The 20,226-nt window shown below is 34.1% G+C and overlaps 3 protein-coding genes across 4 annotated transcripts; all 3 read left to right on the plus strand.

The window, feature by feature from the left end:
• Nucleotides 1-497: 497 nt before the first annotated feature.
• Nucleotides 498-4,311, plus strand: LOC123209460 (IQ domain-containing protein IQM2-like). The gene is made up of 9 exons (XM_044627531.1): nucleotides 498-640; nucleotides 1,414-1,916; nucleotides 2,014-2,128; nucleotides 2,213-2,278; nucleotides 2,384-2,472; nucleotides 2,570-2,660; nucleotides 2,745-2,981; nucleotides 3,079-3,180; nucleotides 3,287-4,311. The coding sequence occupies exons 2-9, from the start codon at nucleotides 1,438-1,440 to the stop codon at nucleotides 4,031-4,033; spliced, it is 1,926 nt and encodes a 641-aa protein (XP_044483466.1). The 5' UTR covers nucleotides 498-640; nucleotides 1,414-1,437; the 3' UTR covers nucleotides 4,034-4,311.
• A 6,518-nt stretch (nucleotides 4,312-10,829) lies between these two features.
• LOC123200953 (protochlorophyllide-dependent translocon component 52, chloroplastic) lies at nucleotides 10,830-15,619 on the plus strand. 2 transcript variants are annotated; one of them, XM_044616379.1, is made up of 7 exons: nucleotides 10,830-11,456; nucleotides 12,760-12,947; nucleotides 13,786-13,871; nucleotides 13,956-14,140; nucleotides 14,251-14,436; nucleotides 14,821-15,008; nucleotides 15,262-15,619. In XM_044616379.1, the coding sequence occupies exons 1-7, from the start codon at nucleotides 10,953-10,955 to the stop codon at nucleotides 15,515-15,517; spliced, it is 1,593 nt and encodes a 530-aa protein (XP_044472314.1). In that variant the 5' UTR covers nucleotides 10,830-10,952; the 3' UTR covers nucleotides 15,518-15,619. The 2 variants fall into 2 exon arrangements, with proteins under 2 accessions (XP_044472314.1, XP_044472321.1); XM_044616386.1 differs by having other exon boundaries at nucleotides 14,254-14,436.
• A 1,241-nt stretch (nucleotides 15,620-16,860) lies between these two features.
• LOC123206210 lies at nucleotides 16,861-19,252 on the plus strand. The gene has a single exon (XM_044623362.1). The coding sequence runs from the start codon at nucleotides 17,316-17,318 to the stop codon at nucleotides 18,984-18,986; it is 1,671 nt and encodes a 556-aa protein (XP_044479297.1). The 5' UTR covers nucleotides 16,861-17,315; the 3' UTR covers nucleotides 18,987-19,252.
• Nucleotides 19,253-20,226: the final 974 nt, after the last annotated feature.

The raw sequence follows: 20,226 nt of genomic DNA on the forward strand, positions 1-20,226 counted from the left end.
ATTTTAATATCCTGATTTTTGACTTATTCTGGGAGATTGCAGTGTTAAAATCATATATCAAAACTTTTTCAAGAAAAATTCAAAATAAATAAATTTAAATTATTTTATGAACTTGGAATTGCACTAACCATTCAAAGAAATTGTGTCAATAATTTAATAATTCATTAATTAGAGAATTGTGTCAAAATTATATATTAAAAAAAAAGAAGATTTTGCAAACTTCTTCAACTTAACCTCCCATATTGAATTTTACCAAAATGGTTCATTTTAACTATTAATTTTTTTGTTAAAAAAAAAAAAAAACAAAGTGAAAAATGACGATGAAGCTTCATATTATAATTACTTGGTCTTCTCCACGTGGATGGAAACAAGTTCTTCTCTTTCTTCCCCTCTGAAGGTCGACTCCACTTTATGTCCCTCTCTCTCTCTCTTTATATGTATATATTTATCTCTATATATATGCATACATATTTTTAGCTTAGCTACTATCATTCAATCTAAGGACGAGGTTACCAGAGACGGCTTATTTATTTTAGTTTCACATAAAAAAAGAGCGACAAAAATCACCGAAACTCTCCACTCTTTAGACCCAGAATCCCTTTGGCTAGTATTAGCCAATCTTCACTGTCCAAATTTAAAGGTATAATGCTCACTCTTTCTTGCAAAAAACTTACCTGTCTTTCATTTGGTGCTTGTTTTGTGTGTTTCTGTTCCCTGTTGAGAGCTTTAGATATTGGTAATAAATGCTTTTGTTTTGTTTTTCTGTTTTTTTTTTTTTTTGAGCAAAGGGTGTTTGAGATCCGAGGTTTTTATTCCTGGCTATGTTTAATCATTTGAGGCTTTCATTTGAATGTTCTTGAAAGTTTACAGCTTGTTCCTTTGTGCTGTTTCTGTTCCGCGGTGTGTGTTTAGTTCATGTTTGAGACTTGAGAGCTATGCATATACATAATATATGATTTCGGTTTTTGCAATGTTCGTTTTCATTTTATTTTGCAATGTTGGTTTTGTTTCTCATTCTGTGTTCTGAAATGGGTTTGTTGTTTTTGCTCTTTTCCTTTCTGTTTCTGTTTTTGTTCAAGAATTGGTTTTTGAGTAAAGGCTCTTCCTGGTTTCCTGGGTTTGTTCTTGATCTTTCTGATTACATGAAAGTGAGATTCTTTGTTTTTGTTTGTGTTAATGAATTGGTTTTTAGCAAAGTATGTTAGACATCCAACCTCTTCGCATGGGTTTGTTTGATCAATCGTCTTGTTTTTTTTTTTTTTCCTTTAATAACAGTTACATCTTTAGATTTATGTTGTTTCTTGATGAATTTTTCTTATGAAAATTGATTTAGTGTTTGATTGAGGGAAAGTGTTTTTTCTCAATTTTTTTCTGTTTTTAGATACTAATTTTCATGTATTGGTTTGTTTACAGGAATCTAAAGTAGATAAAGTGTTTATGGGGATCAATATTTCCTGCCCATTTGCAGAGTACAGTGATGTTGAAAGTGGTTTAGAATCAGTCATAGTTAAATCCATTAGTTTCGGAGATAAGGAAGTAAAAACTCCAGTTCGATCCATTAGTTTCAAAAGTGAAGATATGGAACCAACAATATTGAAATCCGTAGGTGCTGGAAAGATGATGAAAGAAGGATCTGTTAGCTTTAAAGAAAGCGAATTGGAGGCAATGATCTCCCTCACATCTTCCTTTACTGACAAAGAAAAGGAAGAATCCATCAAATTAATCAAGGAAAAGAGTTCTGAAATGGATAACTATTCTCCAAGATCAGATAATTCTGTGGAGACAGTACGACAATTACCAGTTCTGGACCCCTGCAATCCCAAACATCAAGCTGCAATAAAATTACAGAAAGTGTATAAAAGTTTCAGAACCAGAAGAAAGCTAGCAGATTGTGCTGTTCTTGTTGAGCAAAGCTGGTGTGTACATTGTTTGATATTTGCAAAACTTGTCTTTTCGCAAAATTATTATATGTTTTTACCTGATTCTAATGCAACTATTTTCTGCTGTGTTTAGGTGGAAGCTCTTAGACTTTGCTGAACTCAAGCGGAGCTCTATTTCGTTCTTCGATATTGAGAAACATGAAACTGCCATTTCTCGGTGGTCCAGAGCAAAAAGCAGAGCAGCTAAGGTAAGCTTCTGATAGATGGAGAAGTGATTTCATATAAAGACTAAAATGAGCTTCCAGTGTCTAACTGTTTCTTTGATTTTCCAGGTTGGAAAAGGTTTATCAAAGAATGACAAAGCTCAAAAACTTGCTTTACAACACTGGCTCGAAGCGGTAAGTCAATTACATTAATATGAATTTGGTATGCTTATATAGTTAATGTATAACTACTTTTATGTCAATTGTTATTGATCATTCTTTATCATTCTTGTTAAACAGATTGATCCAAGGCATCGTTATGGGCACAATCTACACTTCTATTATGAAAAATGGCTTCATAGCAAGAGCAGAGAACCCTTCTTTTACTGGTAACACTCTTTAACCAAAGCCTTTTCTCATGATAAATTAGAATTATATTTCCGGATTTCAAGAAATTCATAGTAAATATACTTGTTTTGAATGCAGGCTGGATATAGGCGAAGGAAGGGAAGTAAATCTTGTTGAAAAATGCCCTCGATCAAAGCTTCAAACCCAGTGCATCAAGTATCTTGGCCCGGTGAGCCTGTATTTTTTGTTCATCCTTTATCATAAGATCTAATATTATCTTAGAACTTTGCTGATAATTTGATTCTATCTACAGATGGAAAGGAAGGCATATGAAGTTCATATAAAGGATGGAAAATTCTATTTCAAGCAAACGGGAGAGATCTTGAACACATTTGATGACAGTAATGCTAAGTGGATTTTTGTCCTTGGTACATCAAAAACCTTGTATGTTGGCAAAAAGAAGAAAGGGACATTTCAGCATTCTAGTTTCTTGGCTGGTGGAGCCACATTGGCTGCAGGGAGATTAGTTGTTGAAAATGGCGAGCTTAAGGTATAGCTATAATACTAGTTAGTCGATATCTTTTCTCTTATTTTTGCTCTCCTTCATGTGTGGTCTTTTATGATAGTTTGCTATGGTTTTTTAACAGGCTGTTTGGCCTCACAGTGGTCACTATCGGCCTACAGAAGAAAATTTTAAGGACTTCATTTCATTCCTTGAAGAGAACAATGTTGATATCACAAATGTCCAGGTATACATATAGAGGCCTGAATTCTTTTAAGATGCTATAATTTTTTTGTAAATCTAGAGAAGTAAAGAGCTCAATCTAAAAATGCCATCTTTTCATTTGTTCTCAGATGAGTCCAGTGGATGAAGGAGAAAGCTCAGATGATAAACAAAGAAGCAGTATGCATATTAGGAACCACTCGTCCGAAGAGGACTTGACTCAGGTGTTTGATGGATTGAAGACTGATGAGACCAATGTTGAAGAGCTGAGTGAAGGAAAAACCGACTCAGTGGAAAATACAACAACTGCTTTATCAGAATTGCCTAAGCTAGAGAGCTTCAACAATTTTAGTAGGAAATTGGCAAGTCTTGAGATACCAAGAACGAACCAGTTGTTCGAGAAAGTAGAGGATGACTATTCTGCTCCTGAGCCAAGTAGCAACAAGTTATCAGCAGAGCCTCCAGTGGCTCATTCACATTCTACAGAAGAAGACACTGCTGCTTCTGAACAAAACAGGATGGAACCAATGCAGAATCAGTCGGACGAAGAGCCAATTGAAGCTGTTCCTCAAGAAGTGATTCTCCAAAGAATTAATTCACGTAAAGGAATGAAGTCATATCAACTGGGGAAGCAATTGTCTTTTAAATGGACAACAGGAGCAGGACCTCGTATTGGCTGTGTGAGGGACTATCCCTCTGAGCTTCAATTCCGAGCTCTGGAGAAGGTAAACTTGTCTCCAAGAAGTGCCGCATATTTTAGATCTAACTTATGCTTTTCCACTAACAACTGGGGTGGCATAAGTTCAAACAGGCGCTCACCGATGGGGCCTGGTGGCAAACTGGAAGCAACAGTGAGTCTAGCAGTGCCTGAGAAATGAAACTTGTTAACAACAACAACCACCATTCACCATTCTACAAGTGAGACTTCCCCATTGAGGAGAAAATGATCGCCAAATATAATTAGTTTCTAGTATTATATGATCAAATTCTTTTCTGTGAATAGAGAAGATGATAGGAATTCTTTTAATTCTTTTCAATTACAGTCATGTACACACTTTTCTTTTTGTTCATTCACCTTACACCATTTGTGAAAAATCTAGAAAATTTTGGGGCTTTCATGCCCTTTCAATACAAAAGAAAAGTCCATTCTTTCTTATATTGCATTTGCTTTCACTTTTGGGCCCATTTATTAGGGCCATTACACTTGTACAATCAGGCTAACTCCTTTACGAATGGCATGAAAATTAGCTATAGCGGAGGCCAACCAGAGTGACTGATCCCAAATGCTTCCGTGATAAACTAACATGGAACACATTATGAATTGAGAGCATGAAGGAAGAGCCAATCTTGTGCCACCTTTTCAGTAATTTGATACGGACCAACCAAAAAAATGGGAAGCAAACTTCATTGAACCTCGAAAAGCCACAGAAGTTTGTTGATATGGTTGAAGCTTTAAATACACATTGCCTTGGACAATGAAGGAAACCTTGTGCCAATTTTGATATGCTTGACACTGTGATCTTGGGCCAGCAAAAAATTAACAGAACATATGTCAAATGGCATCACGGTCATGTAAGCACTCATCGGTGACTTGGATGTCGGAAGTTCCGAGAACCTAAGCCAATAGGCTCAGAGGTGGAATATCGTAAACGACCTCGAAGGGTGTCATTTTGGTGGTGGAAGGGGATCCATTCAGACCATTTTCATGGTTGGTCACTTGCAAAACACTGCAAATATTGCTCCAAGGTGCAATTTACGAGCCTACGTAAGTTTGGGGCTTGAGTGTATGCACATTTTTATACGAAAACATGTCCTAGTTTTATTTGCATGAGATCAACTTTATTTTACATGTTTTCACATTGTGAGGGTGTAAAGATGTTGGTAACATATCCTGTACGACACATAGGTACTATTTATTCGTAAAGCATCTGTGAGACCACAATGTCTCTCATAAGACATATGAAGGCCTAATTATTCACAAATATGTGTGGACAATCTCTTCAATTTTAGTTTTCACAAAATACCCATGAAAATATTATTTACTTATGAATTGATATACTTTCATTAGAATCATTACAAATGGATAGTTGTGAGATTTTTTCTATATACACTCGCAATAGGACATACCCATGATAGGGCCCAATCATGTTACAATAATTTAATAGTATATATTGGAAAAGAGGACTACATAGTATATAACTCATGTAACTAAGATAACAAATCTTTATCTCGACCTAACTGATCGACATAGATGTGAAAACTTTTCAGAAAATGTTTTCTAAAGAAATATAATGTTTTAAATACTTTCACATGTTTTTTATTACATCACATATAGAAAATGTCTTTGGAGGGAGAGAGCGCAGGAAGAATTTTCGCCAAAGAAATAGAAACCTAGCGGGAGAAAATTTAATTTTCAAAATTTAATTCTATGAAGATATTGTTAGTTTTTCAAACTAAAAAGGGAAGGGAGATAAAATTATATAATTTTTAATGACCTATTAATTTTAATGATTTATAGTGAGAGTTTGAGTTTTTAATACTTAACGAATACCGGTTTGGGGTTAAAACAAGCTCGGGGTGGAAATAAGTCTTTTGGCCACCAAAATATTATTGCTTTATTCACCCAGTTGCCTCAAATCTTCAAAAAAATTTCTTCTTTACTAGATTCATATCTCAATCTATGTACTCGTCAGTGGACCGCACAAATTTCATATAAATTGCCACCCCGCTGTGATTTTCTTCGATTGTTTTAGTATAAAATCTTTGCCACTTCAAAAACATCGGCTGCAAAATCAAAGAATAAAAACAACGAAAGCGTTTTCCAAAAGGATGACGGTGGAGAAGTTTTGCCATCTGGGTTCCATTTTGCTTCTTTATTCTTTACTCCTCGTTAGCCATAAAATTCCAATTATGTTTTTCAAGTAAATTTATTTTATTTTTATAAATATGTTTATTAAATTTTATTCTAACTGAAAGTAATAATAAATTATATTATCTGTCACAAATTATACATATTAATCGTTTATTTTTAATAAGTCACCCATGATTCTAATTGTCGATATTCATTCCCTATAGTACTTGAATTCTAAAGCACTCACTTTTCAAATCAAAATAACGAAAAAACAAGAAAAATAAAAACGTTTTTAAAGGCTAATAAAATTATATGTATTAATTTTGAATACATAAAGGCCAAACGACTATTTTTCATCCAAACTATGTTGAATTTTCAAAGTTTTTCCCGTTAACTTTGAAAATACTATTTACCCACCCATAGGCCGTTAAATTTAACTGAATATGTCGGTGATATCATTTTTCCCTCAAACCCTAAAAACTAACACTTTCCCCCCAACCTAAGTTTTTAAAAACTACATTCCCCCCCCCCCCCCCTAGGGTTTCCAAACTTCATACCCAAATTTTCTAGTGACGACCGACGATCTCTAGGTAACGTCTCTTCCTCCCCGACATCTCCTCTTTCCGATCGTGCGTCGTCCTACAATCTTAGGCGTCTTCGTTGAAGACGACGCCTAGGATCGTCGGACGATGCACGATTGAAAAGAGTAGACGTCGCCTGGAATCGTCGGTCGTTGCCGAAAAATTCAATCGAAAGTTTGGAAACCCTAGGGGGGAAAATGCAGTTTTTAAAATTTTGGGTTGGGGGAAAGTGTTAGTTTTTGGGATTTGGGGGATTAAATTTAAGTTTATTTTTAATATTACAGATAAAATGACGATTTTACCTTTGAATCCGTCAACCTGACGTTTTTTTTAACGACCTATGAGTAGGTAAATAGGTTTTCCAAAGTTAACGGGTAGGAATTTGCAGAAAACGCATGCCTTGGGTGGGAAATAGTCCTTTGGCCATACACAAATATATATAAATTTATATATGTTATTATGTGATTGAGTGATTTTGAATTAAAGATAAAATAACACTCAATCACGCAATAATATATATAAATGTATATCTATTTATGTACTTAAAGTAGATACGCATAATATTTTGCTCTTTTAAAGGGTCAATGTACATAAAGTTTGAAGTTGAAACAATTTTAGGGTATGAAATATGAGACTTATGCATGGGTGAAAGGCCACTAACGTAAGCCTAGATATGAATCGAATCAATTCGACCAATTTAGCTCGGCTTAAATTTGTGTGATTCAAATTCTAATTGAAATCAAACCAGAAGATTTGACTTTTTTTTTAATTCGAACAGAACTAAAGCCAAGGGGTGTTCGACTCGAATTCAGGGCTCAAATAAGTAATTCAAGTTTGTGCCTTTATTCGATTTGAATTCATGACTTGAATCAATTCGAATTCAGTAGTTCAAATGGGCAATTTGAATTCATGACTTGGTTCAATTTAAATTCATAGCTCGAATAAAAAATTTAGAATATTATTTGGATAAAATGACATCATTTTGTTAATAAACTATGAACTTAAGCCATGAATCCGAACATACATTCAAACTATTAATTTGAACCAAATCAAACTATGAATTTGAATAATTAATTCGAGCTATGAAATTGAACTAAATTTGAACCAAACTAAGTTGTGTCATTGTTCTTTAGAACTAAACTCGAATCGAACTTAATTTTGGGTCAACAAACTTGAGTCAAACCATTTTTTATTCAAGTAAGGGATGTTCAAGTTGGACTCAATATGAATCCACCCCTAAACCAACACAAACATTCTGTGGTTTTGGCATGGCAGACTGATTTTGATTTGATTTAATTTTTACAATGTATTAGACAAAATATTAAACTTGAATAAGTTGTAAGATGGGAATGTACTACAATGTATTACATAAAACACTAAGTTTACAACATTAAACTTCAAGCAATGTTAATGAAAAAAATGATTAATATAATTATTTACTAATTAAGTGTATATATATATATATATATATATATATATATATATATATATATATATATATATATATATAATATATATATATATATATATATAAGTACGTTAATTCTTTAATTATGTTACAGATCCAGGTGGCTTTCCGCCAAAACAAGTCAAAAAAGGCGGTGGGAAATCATTTATTATAGCAAGAAGAAAATGTTGAGGCTGACGTACGAAAAGCAAAGAAAAGGGGTGTTAGTAAATGTATTAGGTAAAAAGGGAGGCGGCAAACTGCTATATAAACCCCCCATTTCTCTATCATTTTACACATAATTTTCTTTTCTCTTCTCTTCATCCGGTTCATATATAAAAACTCTCTCTCAATCCTTCCTCTCTTCAATTATTCTCAATCTGTTTTACTACAATTCTCTCTTGCTTTCTTTTATATCGTATTTATTGAATTAAATTTATAACAAATTACAATATTTTAGATGTTCAATTGTTAGATTATTACTATGGTTCAGCTTTTCTTCTTCAAACTCAAAGGTTCTAGATAGTTGTTCTAAAATTAGCCTCTCTTTAATAATTATAATCTAGGCCAAAAGACTTATTCCCACCCCAAAATATAGTGAAAACCAAACCCTTCAACCTTTTAAAACCCAAATACTCACTCATAATAAAATTTTTATTTAAAATCTAAGTTAGAGTTAGGACTAAAACTATTATTTACTAAAAAAATTAAAATTTTATTGTACGTAATAAAATTCATCTTGTCAATGAAGCAATGGGAGTTTAAGTTAATTGCCAAACATGTAGACGAGGGTTAGAATAGTGCAAGCAAAAGGTAGAAAATTTTGTAGATAATTTAGAAAAGGTTACGTTGACATAACATAATAACAAGAGTTAATAAGCCTATAAATCACGCTACAAATACTTACTGGAATACTCAAGTATACATTCCCATAGGATGGATTAATTTTTTATCGGCCAAAACACTTATTCTCACATAAGGTTCGGTAAAATTTTCAATTCATATATGTTAATTGTTAAAAATTTAAATACCTCTCATTTTATTAAAATATATTGTTAGGATTAAGTATAAAAATGTTATTTAGTTAAAAATATTAAAAAATTAAAAATTTATCATATTTTCCTTTTAAAATTATAAATCTAACAATTTTCTTTACCTAAAGTTTAAAAAATGATATTTTTTCTCTTAAGATTTCATTCTTTTTTGTTCCTTCTCAGACGATCATTGTTTGGCCAATCTCTCATAACGGCATGCCCTCTGGTCTCCCTAAATAAAGACAAATCGTCAGCCAACCGAAGGTAGACTGATAATTTAGTCAACGATTTGTCGACATAAATTTATGCAATACACAAATCTGTGCATCAACTGATTTGTGCGGATCAACCAATGCACAGATTAGCCAAACATAGATGCACACAAATCTATGTTCGACCGATTTGTGTGTTCACCAATCCACACAATTTTTTGTTAACAAATTATTGGCCAATGATTTGTCTTTGTCTAACAGATTGGAGGGTGTGCTACTATAGGAGGTTGATTAGAGAATAGTCATCGGAGAAGGAAGGGAAAAGAATGAAATCTTAAGGGGAAAATGTTACTTTCAAATTTTGGATGAGGGAAAATTTTTAAATTTTTAAACCTAAAAGAAAAATATGATAAATTTATAGTTTTTTTAAATGACATTTTTACCCTAACCCTAACAGTAAATTTGAATAAAAAAGTGGATATTTGAATTTTTGAAAGTTAACGAGTATGAGTTTAAAATTTTATCAAACTTTGGGTTGGAATAAGTCTTTTGGCCAAATATGAATAATAATCCTGATTTGTAACAGTAATTTAGTACAAAATTATTTGAGCCACATTAAAAAAAAAAAAAGCCAAAAGACTTACTCCCGCCCAAGGTTAGGGCATTCCTTGTATACGCTTATGAAATTTTAAAAATTCAAACATTTACCTATGAGCTATTAAACTTAATCAAAACAGTTAGTTATAAGAGATAAAATCATTATTTTACTACTAAACTTTAAAACTCTAAAAATTTATATTATTTTTCTCATTTAGTTTAAAAAAACTAATAATTTTTTTCTATAATTAAGTTTTAAAAAATTCACTTTTTTCCCTTAGGGTTTCAATTTTCTAGCAAAACCCCTTCATTTCCAGCAATCGATGTTGTCCAACCATCTTTCTCCCTTCTTCTAAACTCATCTTCGTCAGAGAAAATGAGTCTTTATTTGAATGAAGACGAATTCTCTTCGTCTAGATGAATCGACGAGGCCATCAATTCAACTTTGTTGGCTGTAATCAATTACCACATTTGGAATCAATAAAGAGCCAATGACAAAAAATGATGAAAATGCGACGAATCTATCATTAGAGCCAATTCTCCTTCGTCTTTGGTTGGAGCTTATTCACCTATCATAGGAGTTATCAACGGTGGGAGAGGGAGAAGGGAGGAGATGGTGGCTATCGTCAGAGAGAAGAAAACCTTAGGGATGTGGGGGGAAAAATCATTTTTCAAAGTTAAGACTTAGGCGTGAATACAGTTTTTAAAACTTGAAGGGTTAAATGAGTAAAATTATATATTTTTTAATATTACAAATAAAATGATAGTTTTATCTTCGACCCTAACTAAAAATTCTAAGAGAAATTGATTCATAAGTAAATATTTAGATTTTTAAAACTGTTATATTTATATTTGGAAATGAATTAAACCTTTGGTGCTAATAAGTCCCTTTTGGCCTTTAAAAAAAAAAAAAAAAAACCTTATGTCTCTCTCATGCCATGTTGGCCAATTCATAGCCACAACGCTAGGCTGCCGTTCAGGGCCTCCAGTTGGTTCAACTCCTTGCATCTCTTGTCTTGTTAACTTCCTCACTTCAAGTTGTTCACAGTGAATGAGCTCAAACTGAACTGAACCCATGGAAGCTCTCAAACTACTTCCATTTTCTTCATTTTACACCCCAAAAACAAGAACTTTCCACAAACCCCTCAACGTTTTCCTCCCCACTTCACTATTCTCATCATCCTACAAGACCACCCCTCCAAAACCATGCAAACTCTTCACCACTTTATCAGAAACTGCTCAGCCTTATGAGCCACACCTGGAGGCTGAGGCTGAAGCTGAAGGAGAAAAAGAGAAGTTTGAGTGGTTTGCAGAATGGTACCCAGTGATGCCAGTGTGTGACTTGGACAAGAGAAAGCCATATGCAAAGAAGATTTTGGGGCTTGATGTGGTGGTGTGGTGGGATAGAAATGAGAATTCATGGAGAGTGTTTGATGATTCGTGTCCTCACAGATTGGCTCCTTTGTCTGAAGGGAGAATTGACCAGTGGGGAAGGCTGCAGTGTGTGTACCATGGCTGGTGTTTCAACGGCTCTGGGGATTGTAAATTTATCCCTCAAGCTCCTCCTGACGGCCCTCCTGTAAGTTCTCTTGATTTTGAAGATATATTCAATTTTAAGTGGAAGACTAATACACTAATTATTATATGTGATATTTGTTCACTTTTGTTTTGGTTTGTTGGATTCTTTTTACAGGCTTTATTGGTTTGGTTGTGAATGCTTGGAATGAGTATCGTGTTTATTTTTATGTCCATCCAATAAAATCTGATCTAATGAACGACCAGAATGATCGGTAATTATGTATCAACTTTTGGAATAAATTCCTTAATTTGAATTGGAAGAATTCTTAACGCATGCTATTTCTTTGCTTTAGCTTTACTTTTGGTTTTATTAAAATCAAGCAAAACCCTTAGGTACCAAGTGATGTGGTTGTGGGTCTGGTTAGTGTGTCCGAGTTTATTTGTCCGGAGAAGCTGGACAGGTTCCCTGGTTATCAAAAAAAGAAATCATTTTGTACGCTATGCTAATTTAATTATGAGTGCACCTTATTTTATCTGTGTATCCGCAAAATAAAATCCATATACTTGCCTTTTCTTTTTTGTAATTTTAAATGAATGAATATGTATCAAGAGTTATTAATTCGGTGTTATGATGACATGGTATGTCCATTCCAACCATCAATTTCTCTGATTAATTATTAATTTTTCTATTACTTGAGTTTCTTTTGCCTTAAAGCCACTTATTTGGGGAAGTTTAGATTTCTGGGTAGCAAAACTGGGTCAAGTTTTATAGGTTTTTCTCGATGTGGGGACTATTGAGATGAAGCATTAGTTGGAATTTCTGCTTGTTGTTAAAGGTTGTCAATTATTCTAACTTGTTCAGTGTTTCTTCTATGCTTGTGCTTCACTGCTTGTCAAAGTGTTTTTTCTTTTTCCATTTGCTAAAATATATTCCATTCCTCTGCCACATTACTGCTTTTTTGCATTAGAAGGAGCATGGCATGGGAATGTTGTATTCGCATACTCCTATTTAACCGACTGGGAAGAATTTAGCTGTAAAATGTAATATTGTGGTTGTTGAACTTAAAAGATCTTTATTACCAAAGAATAATAAAGAAAAAGAAGAGTAAAATCTAAACGAGAGCTTACAAATAATTTTCACTATAGTGAATTCTTCTTGAGAACTTTTTATGAATATATTAAATGTGTATAGAATAGATGTTGCTATTTTACCAATCACTTATAGCAATTCAAGTTGATGGTAACCTCTCGTTAGGTTCTTTCTCATGCCACGTGGTTGGAAACTAAAATTTACATTTGCCAGATAATTATAGTTTCTGGAGAAAAATTTAAATTTTAACCAATGATTTCATTAAATTATGCAGGTCGACACATTTAAGAAAGCATGTGCAGCAGTTTATCCAAGTACTGTGCATCATGACATTGTGTGGTTTTGGCCAAACACTGATCCTAAGTACAAGGATATTATTATGACTAAGAAACCACCTTACATCGCAGAACTTGATGACCCTTCATATACAAAGCTGATGGGAAATCGAGAAATTCCTTACGGGTATGCCAAAACCTGGTCTTCCATTTTTCCATTGGGTCAACTTGTACTTGAAGTTATAAGGGTGCGTTTGGTTAGGGAATTTTATGATTAATCTATCTTTTATTCCTTTGTTTGGTTTGCCAGTAATAAAAGATTACAGTAATCTTCTATTACCAATGCTGATGTGGCAGGTAATATAGGTGGTAATCTGATTACCTCATTCACCTTAGGTATTTAAAGATTACTGGGGTAATCTTGAGTTTATTATAAAAAAATTATTGTTTATTTATTTTTTGAGATAAAAATAAATTTATTTTTAATTAATATGACAAATAATATAAAAAATATTTAAAAATAATTATATTCAAGGGCATTTAAGTAAAATAATTTACTAGTAATCTTTTATTACCTTTAACCAAACACAATAATTATTTATACCTATCAAATTTTATCAAACATAGTAATCATTTATATCCAGTAATCTTCTAAGTAATCTGTCTTTAAGGTAATCTTTCTATTTTAGTAATCAAACATTACCCAAACCAAACGCCCCCTAAATGACTATATTTCTAGATTCTGACACCCTTAATGTTATTGCTAATTCTTTTTTTGAAAAGGAATGTCTTTACTGTGAATTTATGTATAAAGTGTTATATTTAAGTTAATGGGCTTCTTTTTTTTGTTAACTTGGGGGAACCCTTGCGGTAAACCCCCGGGGAACGTAGCCATTTAAACCCGCAACTATAGCCCGAACAAATTATGGGGTAAACTTTATTATAGTACATCATGCTAGGGCACTCGAACCCTGGACGTTTGCAAATAGACTTCATTTTGAGATTTAAGAAAATTGCATTTTCAGGTATGAGGTCTTAATTGAAAATCTTATGGACCCCTCCCATGTTCCATATGCACATTATGGAATAATGCAAACTCGGCAACCCAAAGGTAGACAAGAACTTCTAATAAGCCTTGTTTTAACTCTTTCTGCTCTTTTTATACATGAAAGTCAATGCTAAATTTGCTCTGCAGAGAAGAAGGACAGAGAAGGGGGCAGACCAATTGAATTGAGTGTTAAGAAATATGACAAAAATGGTTTCGTTGGCAAGCAGGAGTGGGGCAGTAGCAAATTTATAGCACCTTGTATCTTTTATGCTTATTCTGATCCTGTTGTGGATCAAGGTAATGGATCTGCGCAATCAGCAGGAGCCAAAAAGGTGAAGTCGGTAGATTACGTTATCTTGAGCTAATATATGCTTATTTCCACTCCTTTTTACTTCTTATTTGTTCAATTTTTTTAATTCCGATTATATCTTACTTGCTGCAGCAGTCAGAGCAACGGCGCATGGCTTTGATTTTTATTTGCGTTCCAGTTAGTCCAGGTAATAGCAGATTGATATGGACTTTCCCAAGAAACTTTGGAGTTTGGATTGATAAAATTGTACCTCGATGGATGTTTCATATTGGACAAAACTTGATTCTGGATTCAGATTTATATCTTCTCCATGTTGAGGTAATTCCTATCTCTTTTTCTGGAAAGATTTTCCATTCTTGTAAGCACAGACTTTAACATGGCCATTCTCATGGTGCCACCTCATGTCACGTGAACTATATTTCAGTTTTATTGCAAATCAAATAGTTGGTGGAACCTTCTTTTAAGATTTATGCAACAAATGTTCTGTGTTTATCTACATTCATGTTAAAAACCAACTGGACTGCTGTTAAGGTATTTTATTATTAAATTTCGGGACTAACCAAAAAGTCCAAAAGCATTCTAGTGTTTGTAGAGAACTGAACTACTGTCCACTGTTGTTTCTACTTGTAATTAATCATATAGCAGTAACATCATCTTCTGATATTCATTGGTATTACCTGACTCTTGGATTTGTTATTGCAGGAGCGTAAGATAATGGATGTCGGCTCTGCCAATTGGCAGAAAGCATGTTTTGTGCCTACAAAGGCAGATGCCCTTGTGGTTGGTTTCAGGAGATGGTTAAACAGATATGCAGGTGGTCAAATTGATTGGAAAGGAAAATATGATGGCACTCTTCCACCAACACCACCAAGAGAGCAGCTGATGGACAGGTAAAAAAAGCATCCATATCAAATGAAGTTTCATGCTTCAATCTACCAAACATTTTCTCCTTGTATCTTCAGTAGGCTTTTCAAGGCACATTATGAACACTGAAACACTACAATCTTACCATAAAAATGACTTCATTTGTGTGTGCTCCTTAAGAACAAATGAAAGATAACAAAAATGTTAGATTGATCGGTGAAGTTTGTCAATTACAAGAAATGTGAATTATGGGTAGTTATTTTGTTCATAATTTTGCAGGTACTGGTCCCATGTGGTGAACTGCAGCAGTTGCAATGCTGCATATCAGAGTCTCAATGCACTTGAGGTGATACTGCAGGTCATCTCCATTGTCTCAATTGGGATTGTTGCTGCCACCAAGCAAAATATGATGTCAGCTGCCGTAAGAATCACCGTGGTCTCATTTGCAGTAGTTTGCTTTGCAGCTTCAAAATGGTTGGCTCATTTCGTCCACAAAAATTTTCATTACCATGACTATAACCACGCTCTTCGCTGAGACCAGTTTCTAGACACGATGATTAAAAAATGGAAACCCATGTTTCTACTTTCAATTTTAGTTAAACTTACATATAGTGATATACCAAAATATTATTATTGAGATGGGTGTTGATATTTTTAGTACTGAAACAGCTAAATCTTGACGACAGGCTTTTTTAAAGTATCAATTAACCGCCATACCTATGAAATATAATTAACCCTGTACATATTTAAAAGATCAACTGATCCCCTAACATTTTTCAACCTGAAAGTATCATTTCAATCTTTTTTATTATTTATGATTTCTAAAGGCACCTTATACTTATCAATTTAATTTAATAAAAAAAATATAATAATCATATAAATAAAAATTAAAGTTAATATTTATACGAATATCTTAGTGTAATATTATTTCAGTTTGTATAAAATGTTAAGGTTTATATAAATAAATAAAATGGGAGAGAGTATTTTCATATTTAATTTTGAGTTCTATTATATCTTAATAATCGATAAAGATTTGTCATTTTAAAATGGCCAAAAGACTTATTCCCACCTAAAGTATAGTAAATTCTCAAATTCTCATCTATCAACTTTTAAAGACCCAAACACCCACCTATGGTTTGAAAAACTAACACCTACCCTCCAAAATTAAGATAAGATTAAAGGCAAAATCATCATTTAACAATAATATTTAACATTTATATCATTTTACCCTCTTAATTTGAAAAACTAATAATTTTGCCCAAAATTAAGTTTTGAAGAGTGATATTTTTCCCCTTACCTAGGGTTTCCAATTTTGCCCAGATGAGGAGATCAGTCTCTTCTGGATCGTCATCATCGTCCAGACGAAGCCGACTTCTTCTAAATGAACTCTTCATCTGGATTTCATCAAATCTAGACATTGTCGGTCCAATATTGAACACCGGAGAGAGAGATGACACCGGGAGGGAGAGAGATCAGCCATCATTGGCCCGAAATTCACCAGTGAAATTGAAAACCCTAGGTAGGGGGGAAAATGTCACTTTTTAAAACTTAATTTTGGGTGAAATTATTAGTTTTTCAAATTAAGGGGGTAAAATGATATAAATATTAAATATTATTGTTAAATGTGATTTTGCCCTTAATCTTATCTTAATTTTGGAGGGTAGGTGTTAGTTTTCCAAACCATGGGTGGCTGTTTTGGTTTTTGAAAGTTGGTGGGTGGAAATTTCAAAATTCATTATACCTTGGGTGGGAAAAAGTCTTTTGGCCTTTTAAAATTCATTAAATATAATTGAAATCGATTTTCAAACTAATATAATTAAATAATAATTAAATTTATAATTTTAAGTTTGGATGTCCAAATCTTGAGGTGTCACTGCTTTGCTAACTGTCACCAGCTAGTTTACTTATAACAGATGCCATCCCCTCTTCTCTGTTATTTTTCTCCTATTTTTTATACCTCACCAAACACCCTTCTCGTTCAAGTTCAAAGTTCTGATTAGTTTTAACTCATGGGTTTTCAGCAGTGAGTAAAACCCATTAAGACATTGAAGTGAGTTTGAGTTTAATCGAGTGGTTTCACTTCAGTTTTTCTTCATTTTCGTGCACTTTTTCTCTCGTTAAACGCCAGTTTCGTGATTTGGTTTCGAGATCTGATTGAATCTGAAATTTGGGTATTGAAGAGAGCGAAACCCGTCAAGAAATACTTGTAAGTAAGCTTCAAGCAAAGCCTTTTTCATTTCAAAATTCTTACATTTTTCTGTTGCGAAAAAGCTAGGGAAATTTGAAGATCTGATTAGTTTACGGAATTGAAAATTTGAGATTAAGCAAATCCCATGAAAGAATCAAGTACAAGCACGGAGCCAATAGCCCAGAATTTGATAAAACTTATAAGCAACCTATGTTTCTCAGTCTTTGTATTCTCAGTTCTTATATTTACTGTAATTGCTATTACATATCAGCCTCCAGATCCATGGCTTGAATCTGCACCAGCTTTAACAAAGCTATTCACTCAAACCGAAAATGCTACTTTTAAAGATGACAAATCTATCCTCAAAACCGGTGAAGATTTGCCACTTGCTTCTGGCCGTGCTGCTTCACCTGTTAGTTCCATCACTGAAGAAGTGATTGAGAAGTCTGAGAAAGATATAAAGAATTTAACAGTTGTGGCTGAACCAGAGTGTGAGGACTTGAAGGTGGTAAATTGTTCTGACCCACGAGTTTTGATCGCAGTTGAGAGGTTTAACTTGAAGTATTTCAAGTCAATTGTGTTTCTGGAGTATAAAACTCCAGTAAATGGGTCGAAACCAGGTGAGTGTGATGTGGCCTGGAGGTTTAGAAACAAGAAGGAGAAGTCTTGGAGGAGGTACAGGGATTTTAGGAGGTTTAGATTTGAAAGTGGGGAGAATTGTACTTATAAGGTTGTGTATGCAAGTGGTTGGCATTCTGGTGTTAATGCCAGGAGGATGTATAGGAGTAGATTTAATACCACCAGGACTGGTGTGAATACCAAAGTTATACCAACAATTCGGGATGATGAGATCAATGACACAATCCCGACTATGGGATCGGAGATGAATTTTCGGAAAGGGAGATACTTGTATTACTCGCGTGGAGGGGATTATTGCAAAGGAATGAATCAGTACATGTGGAGTTTCTTGTGTGGCTTGGGGGAGGCTATGTATTTGAATAGAACATTTGTAATGGATTTGAGTGTTTGCTTGTCAGCAACTTATAATCCAAGTAATAAGGACGAGGAGGGGAAGGATTTTCGATTTTATTTTGACTTTGAGCATCTTAAGGAGGTGGCATCAATTGTAGAGGAAGGTGAGTTTTTGAGAGATTGGAAGAAATGGGATCGGAGTCATAAGAGGAAAGTGCCAACCAAGAAAGTTGTTACATACAAGGTTACACCAATGCAACTTAAGAAAGATAAGAGCACAATTATTTGGAGGCAGTTTGATGCTCCAGAGCCAGAGAATTATTGGTATAGAGTGTGTGAAGGGCAAGCTGCAAAATACATTCAGAGGCCATGGCATGCATTGTGGAAATCTAAGAGATTGATGAATATAGTCACAGGGATCAGTGGGAAAATGGATTGGGATTTTGATGCTGTCCATGTGGTTCGAGGAGAAAAAGCTCAAAACAAGGGGCTCTGGCCTCATTTGGATTCTGATACATCTCCTGATGCTCTCCTTGCAAAGCTGCAAGGAATGGTTCAACCTTGGAGACATCTGTATATTGCAACTAATGAACCATTTTATAATTACTTTGATAAATTAAGGTCTCAGTACAAGGTCCATTTGCTTGATGACTACAAGGAACTGTGGAGCAATTCAAGTGAGTGGTACAATGAGACTGCATCTCTGAACAACGGACGACCAGTTGAGTTTGATGGATACATGAGAGTTGCTGTGGACACTGAAGTCTTTTACATGGCAAAGGTACGCGTGGAGACCTTTTATAACTTGACTAAAGACTGCAAGGATGGAGTTAATACCTGCTGACCAGGTTGGCATCAGCCCTTGTTGCTTTTAGCTTAAAGTGATTCACATCTCAGTATCATGCTTTATTGTATCTTGATTCGATCACAGAACGAAAGTTTTGAGTTTGCTTCAGGCTTCTTATTCCATTTGCAGTTATTTTTATTTTATTGATGATTGGTGATATTCGTTGATCTGAAAGGCCTGTATCTGTAACATAGATTCAGCTGAAATTGAATTTCATTTTATTCTTATTGTTTTTCCTTCCAAAGTGGTTGAACGTTTGTATCTGTTCTGTTTTTGTTTCTTCTTGTTATATCGAGTTGCTTAAGATGATACTTTTAGAATTTAACAAACTAGACAGCCTAAAAGGCTGATTCAAAGTATAAGGGAATTTGTTTGGATGTCCCTGAATGACTAGAAATTGAATTTTCTGAACGACTTTGCATTCATGAAACCAATCACCTTACCCTTCTAGTACTGTGGGAATACCTGAAATAGCTTCTAAATACTCTTGTATCATTTCTGAATGTTTGTTGGTCCCTGAAGTCATTAGGAGCTGCCAATCTTAGTTATAGTTGAGGTCTCTGCTGATGTGGAAATGAACTAGTTAACAAGGTTGCAAAGACCTCAACCAAGCAGACATAACTGTGGTTTTTCATCTCACAAAAGAGATCAGTTACCCAAAAACATCGGATGAAATCACCTAAATAAAATAAAGCATATGGTTCTTATAGTTGCATTTTCCTACATAAAGCATACATTGATGCATATTATGCACTTGGAAACTTCCCCTTAGACTGGAAGTGTTGGCAAAACAAAGCAATTTAGTTGTTTTTCACTTTATGTTGCCAGAAGCTTCAACTTTTGCCTTATTCTGTATGAGGATGACCTTCTTTTCCTAATCTGGCTGATGCCCCTTTTGGCTCTTAGTTCTTTCTGTTCTTTATTGCCACTTAGAAGTATATTCCACATAAATTTAAATTGTTTAGCTTTCATGTGTTTCATTATGTAATTGACTGAAACACCGAGGATTTAGTACACCAAGCATTACTTCGCTATGTGTTCACTATGTATGATTTACCACAAGCAGGCAGCATTGTTTAGATGCAGGGTTAGACATTGTTTTAAATTTCTGAATCACAGAGATCTAAAGTTCCATATCTGTTTTTATTTTGGGTATCTGAAATCGCCACCGGTATATCTTGAAGCTCAATTCTTTTACTTTGATTTTATCTCAGAATTGTTGCAATGTAAGTACACT

This window comes from Mangifera indica, chromosome 2, assembly GCF_011075055.1.
Source record: "Mangifera indica cultivar Alphonso chromosome 2, CATAS_Mindica_2.1, whole genome shotgun sequence".
In the NCBI taxonomy this organism is placed as follows: domain Eukaryota; kingdom Viridiplantae; phylum Streptophyta; class Magnoliopsida; order Sapindales; family Anacardiaceae; genus Mangifera; species Mangifera indica.

Excerpts from the sequence above, each read along its gene's own strand:
- LOC123200953 (XM_044616379.1), top strand. The coding sequence starts at position 10,953 with ATGGAAGCTCTCAAACTACTTCCATTTTCTTCATTTTACACCCCAAAA. Across the intron at positions 14,141-14,250 it reads AATCAGCAGGAGCCAAAAAG|CAGTCAGAGCAACGGCGCAT; the intron begins GTGAAGTCGGTA and ends TACTTGCTGCAG. Across the intron at positions 15,009-15,261 it reads AGAGAGCAGCTGATGGACAG|GTACTGGTCCCATGTGGTGA; the intron begins GTAAAAAAAGCA and ends ATAATTTTGCAG.
- LOC123209460 (XM_044627531.1), top strand. The coding sequence starts at position 1,438 with ATGGGGATCAATATTTCCTGCCCATTTGCAGAGTACAGTGATGTTGAA. Across the intron at positions 1,917-2,013 it reads GTTCTTGTTGAGCAAAGCTG|GTGGAAGCTCTTAGACTTTG; the intron begins GTGTGTACATTG and ends TGCTGTGTTTAG. Across the intron at positions 2,129-2,212 it reads CAAAAAGCAGAGCAGCTAAG|GTTGGAAAAGGTTTATCAAA; the intron begins GTAAGCTTCTGA and ends TTGATTTTCCAG.
- LOC123206210 (XM_044623362.1), top strand. The coding sequence starts at position 17,316 with ATGAAAGAATCAAGTACAAGCACGGAGCCAATAGCCCAGAATTTGATA.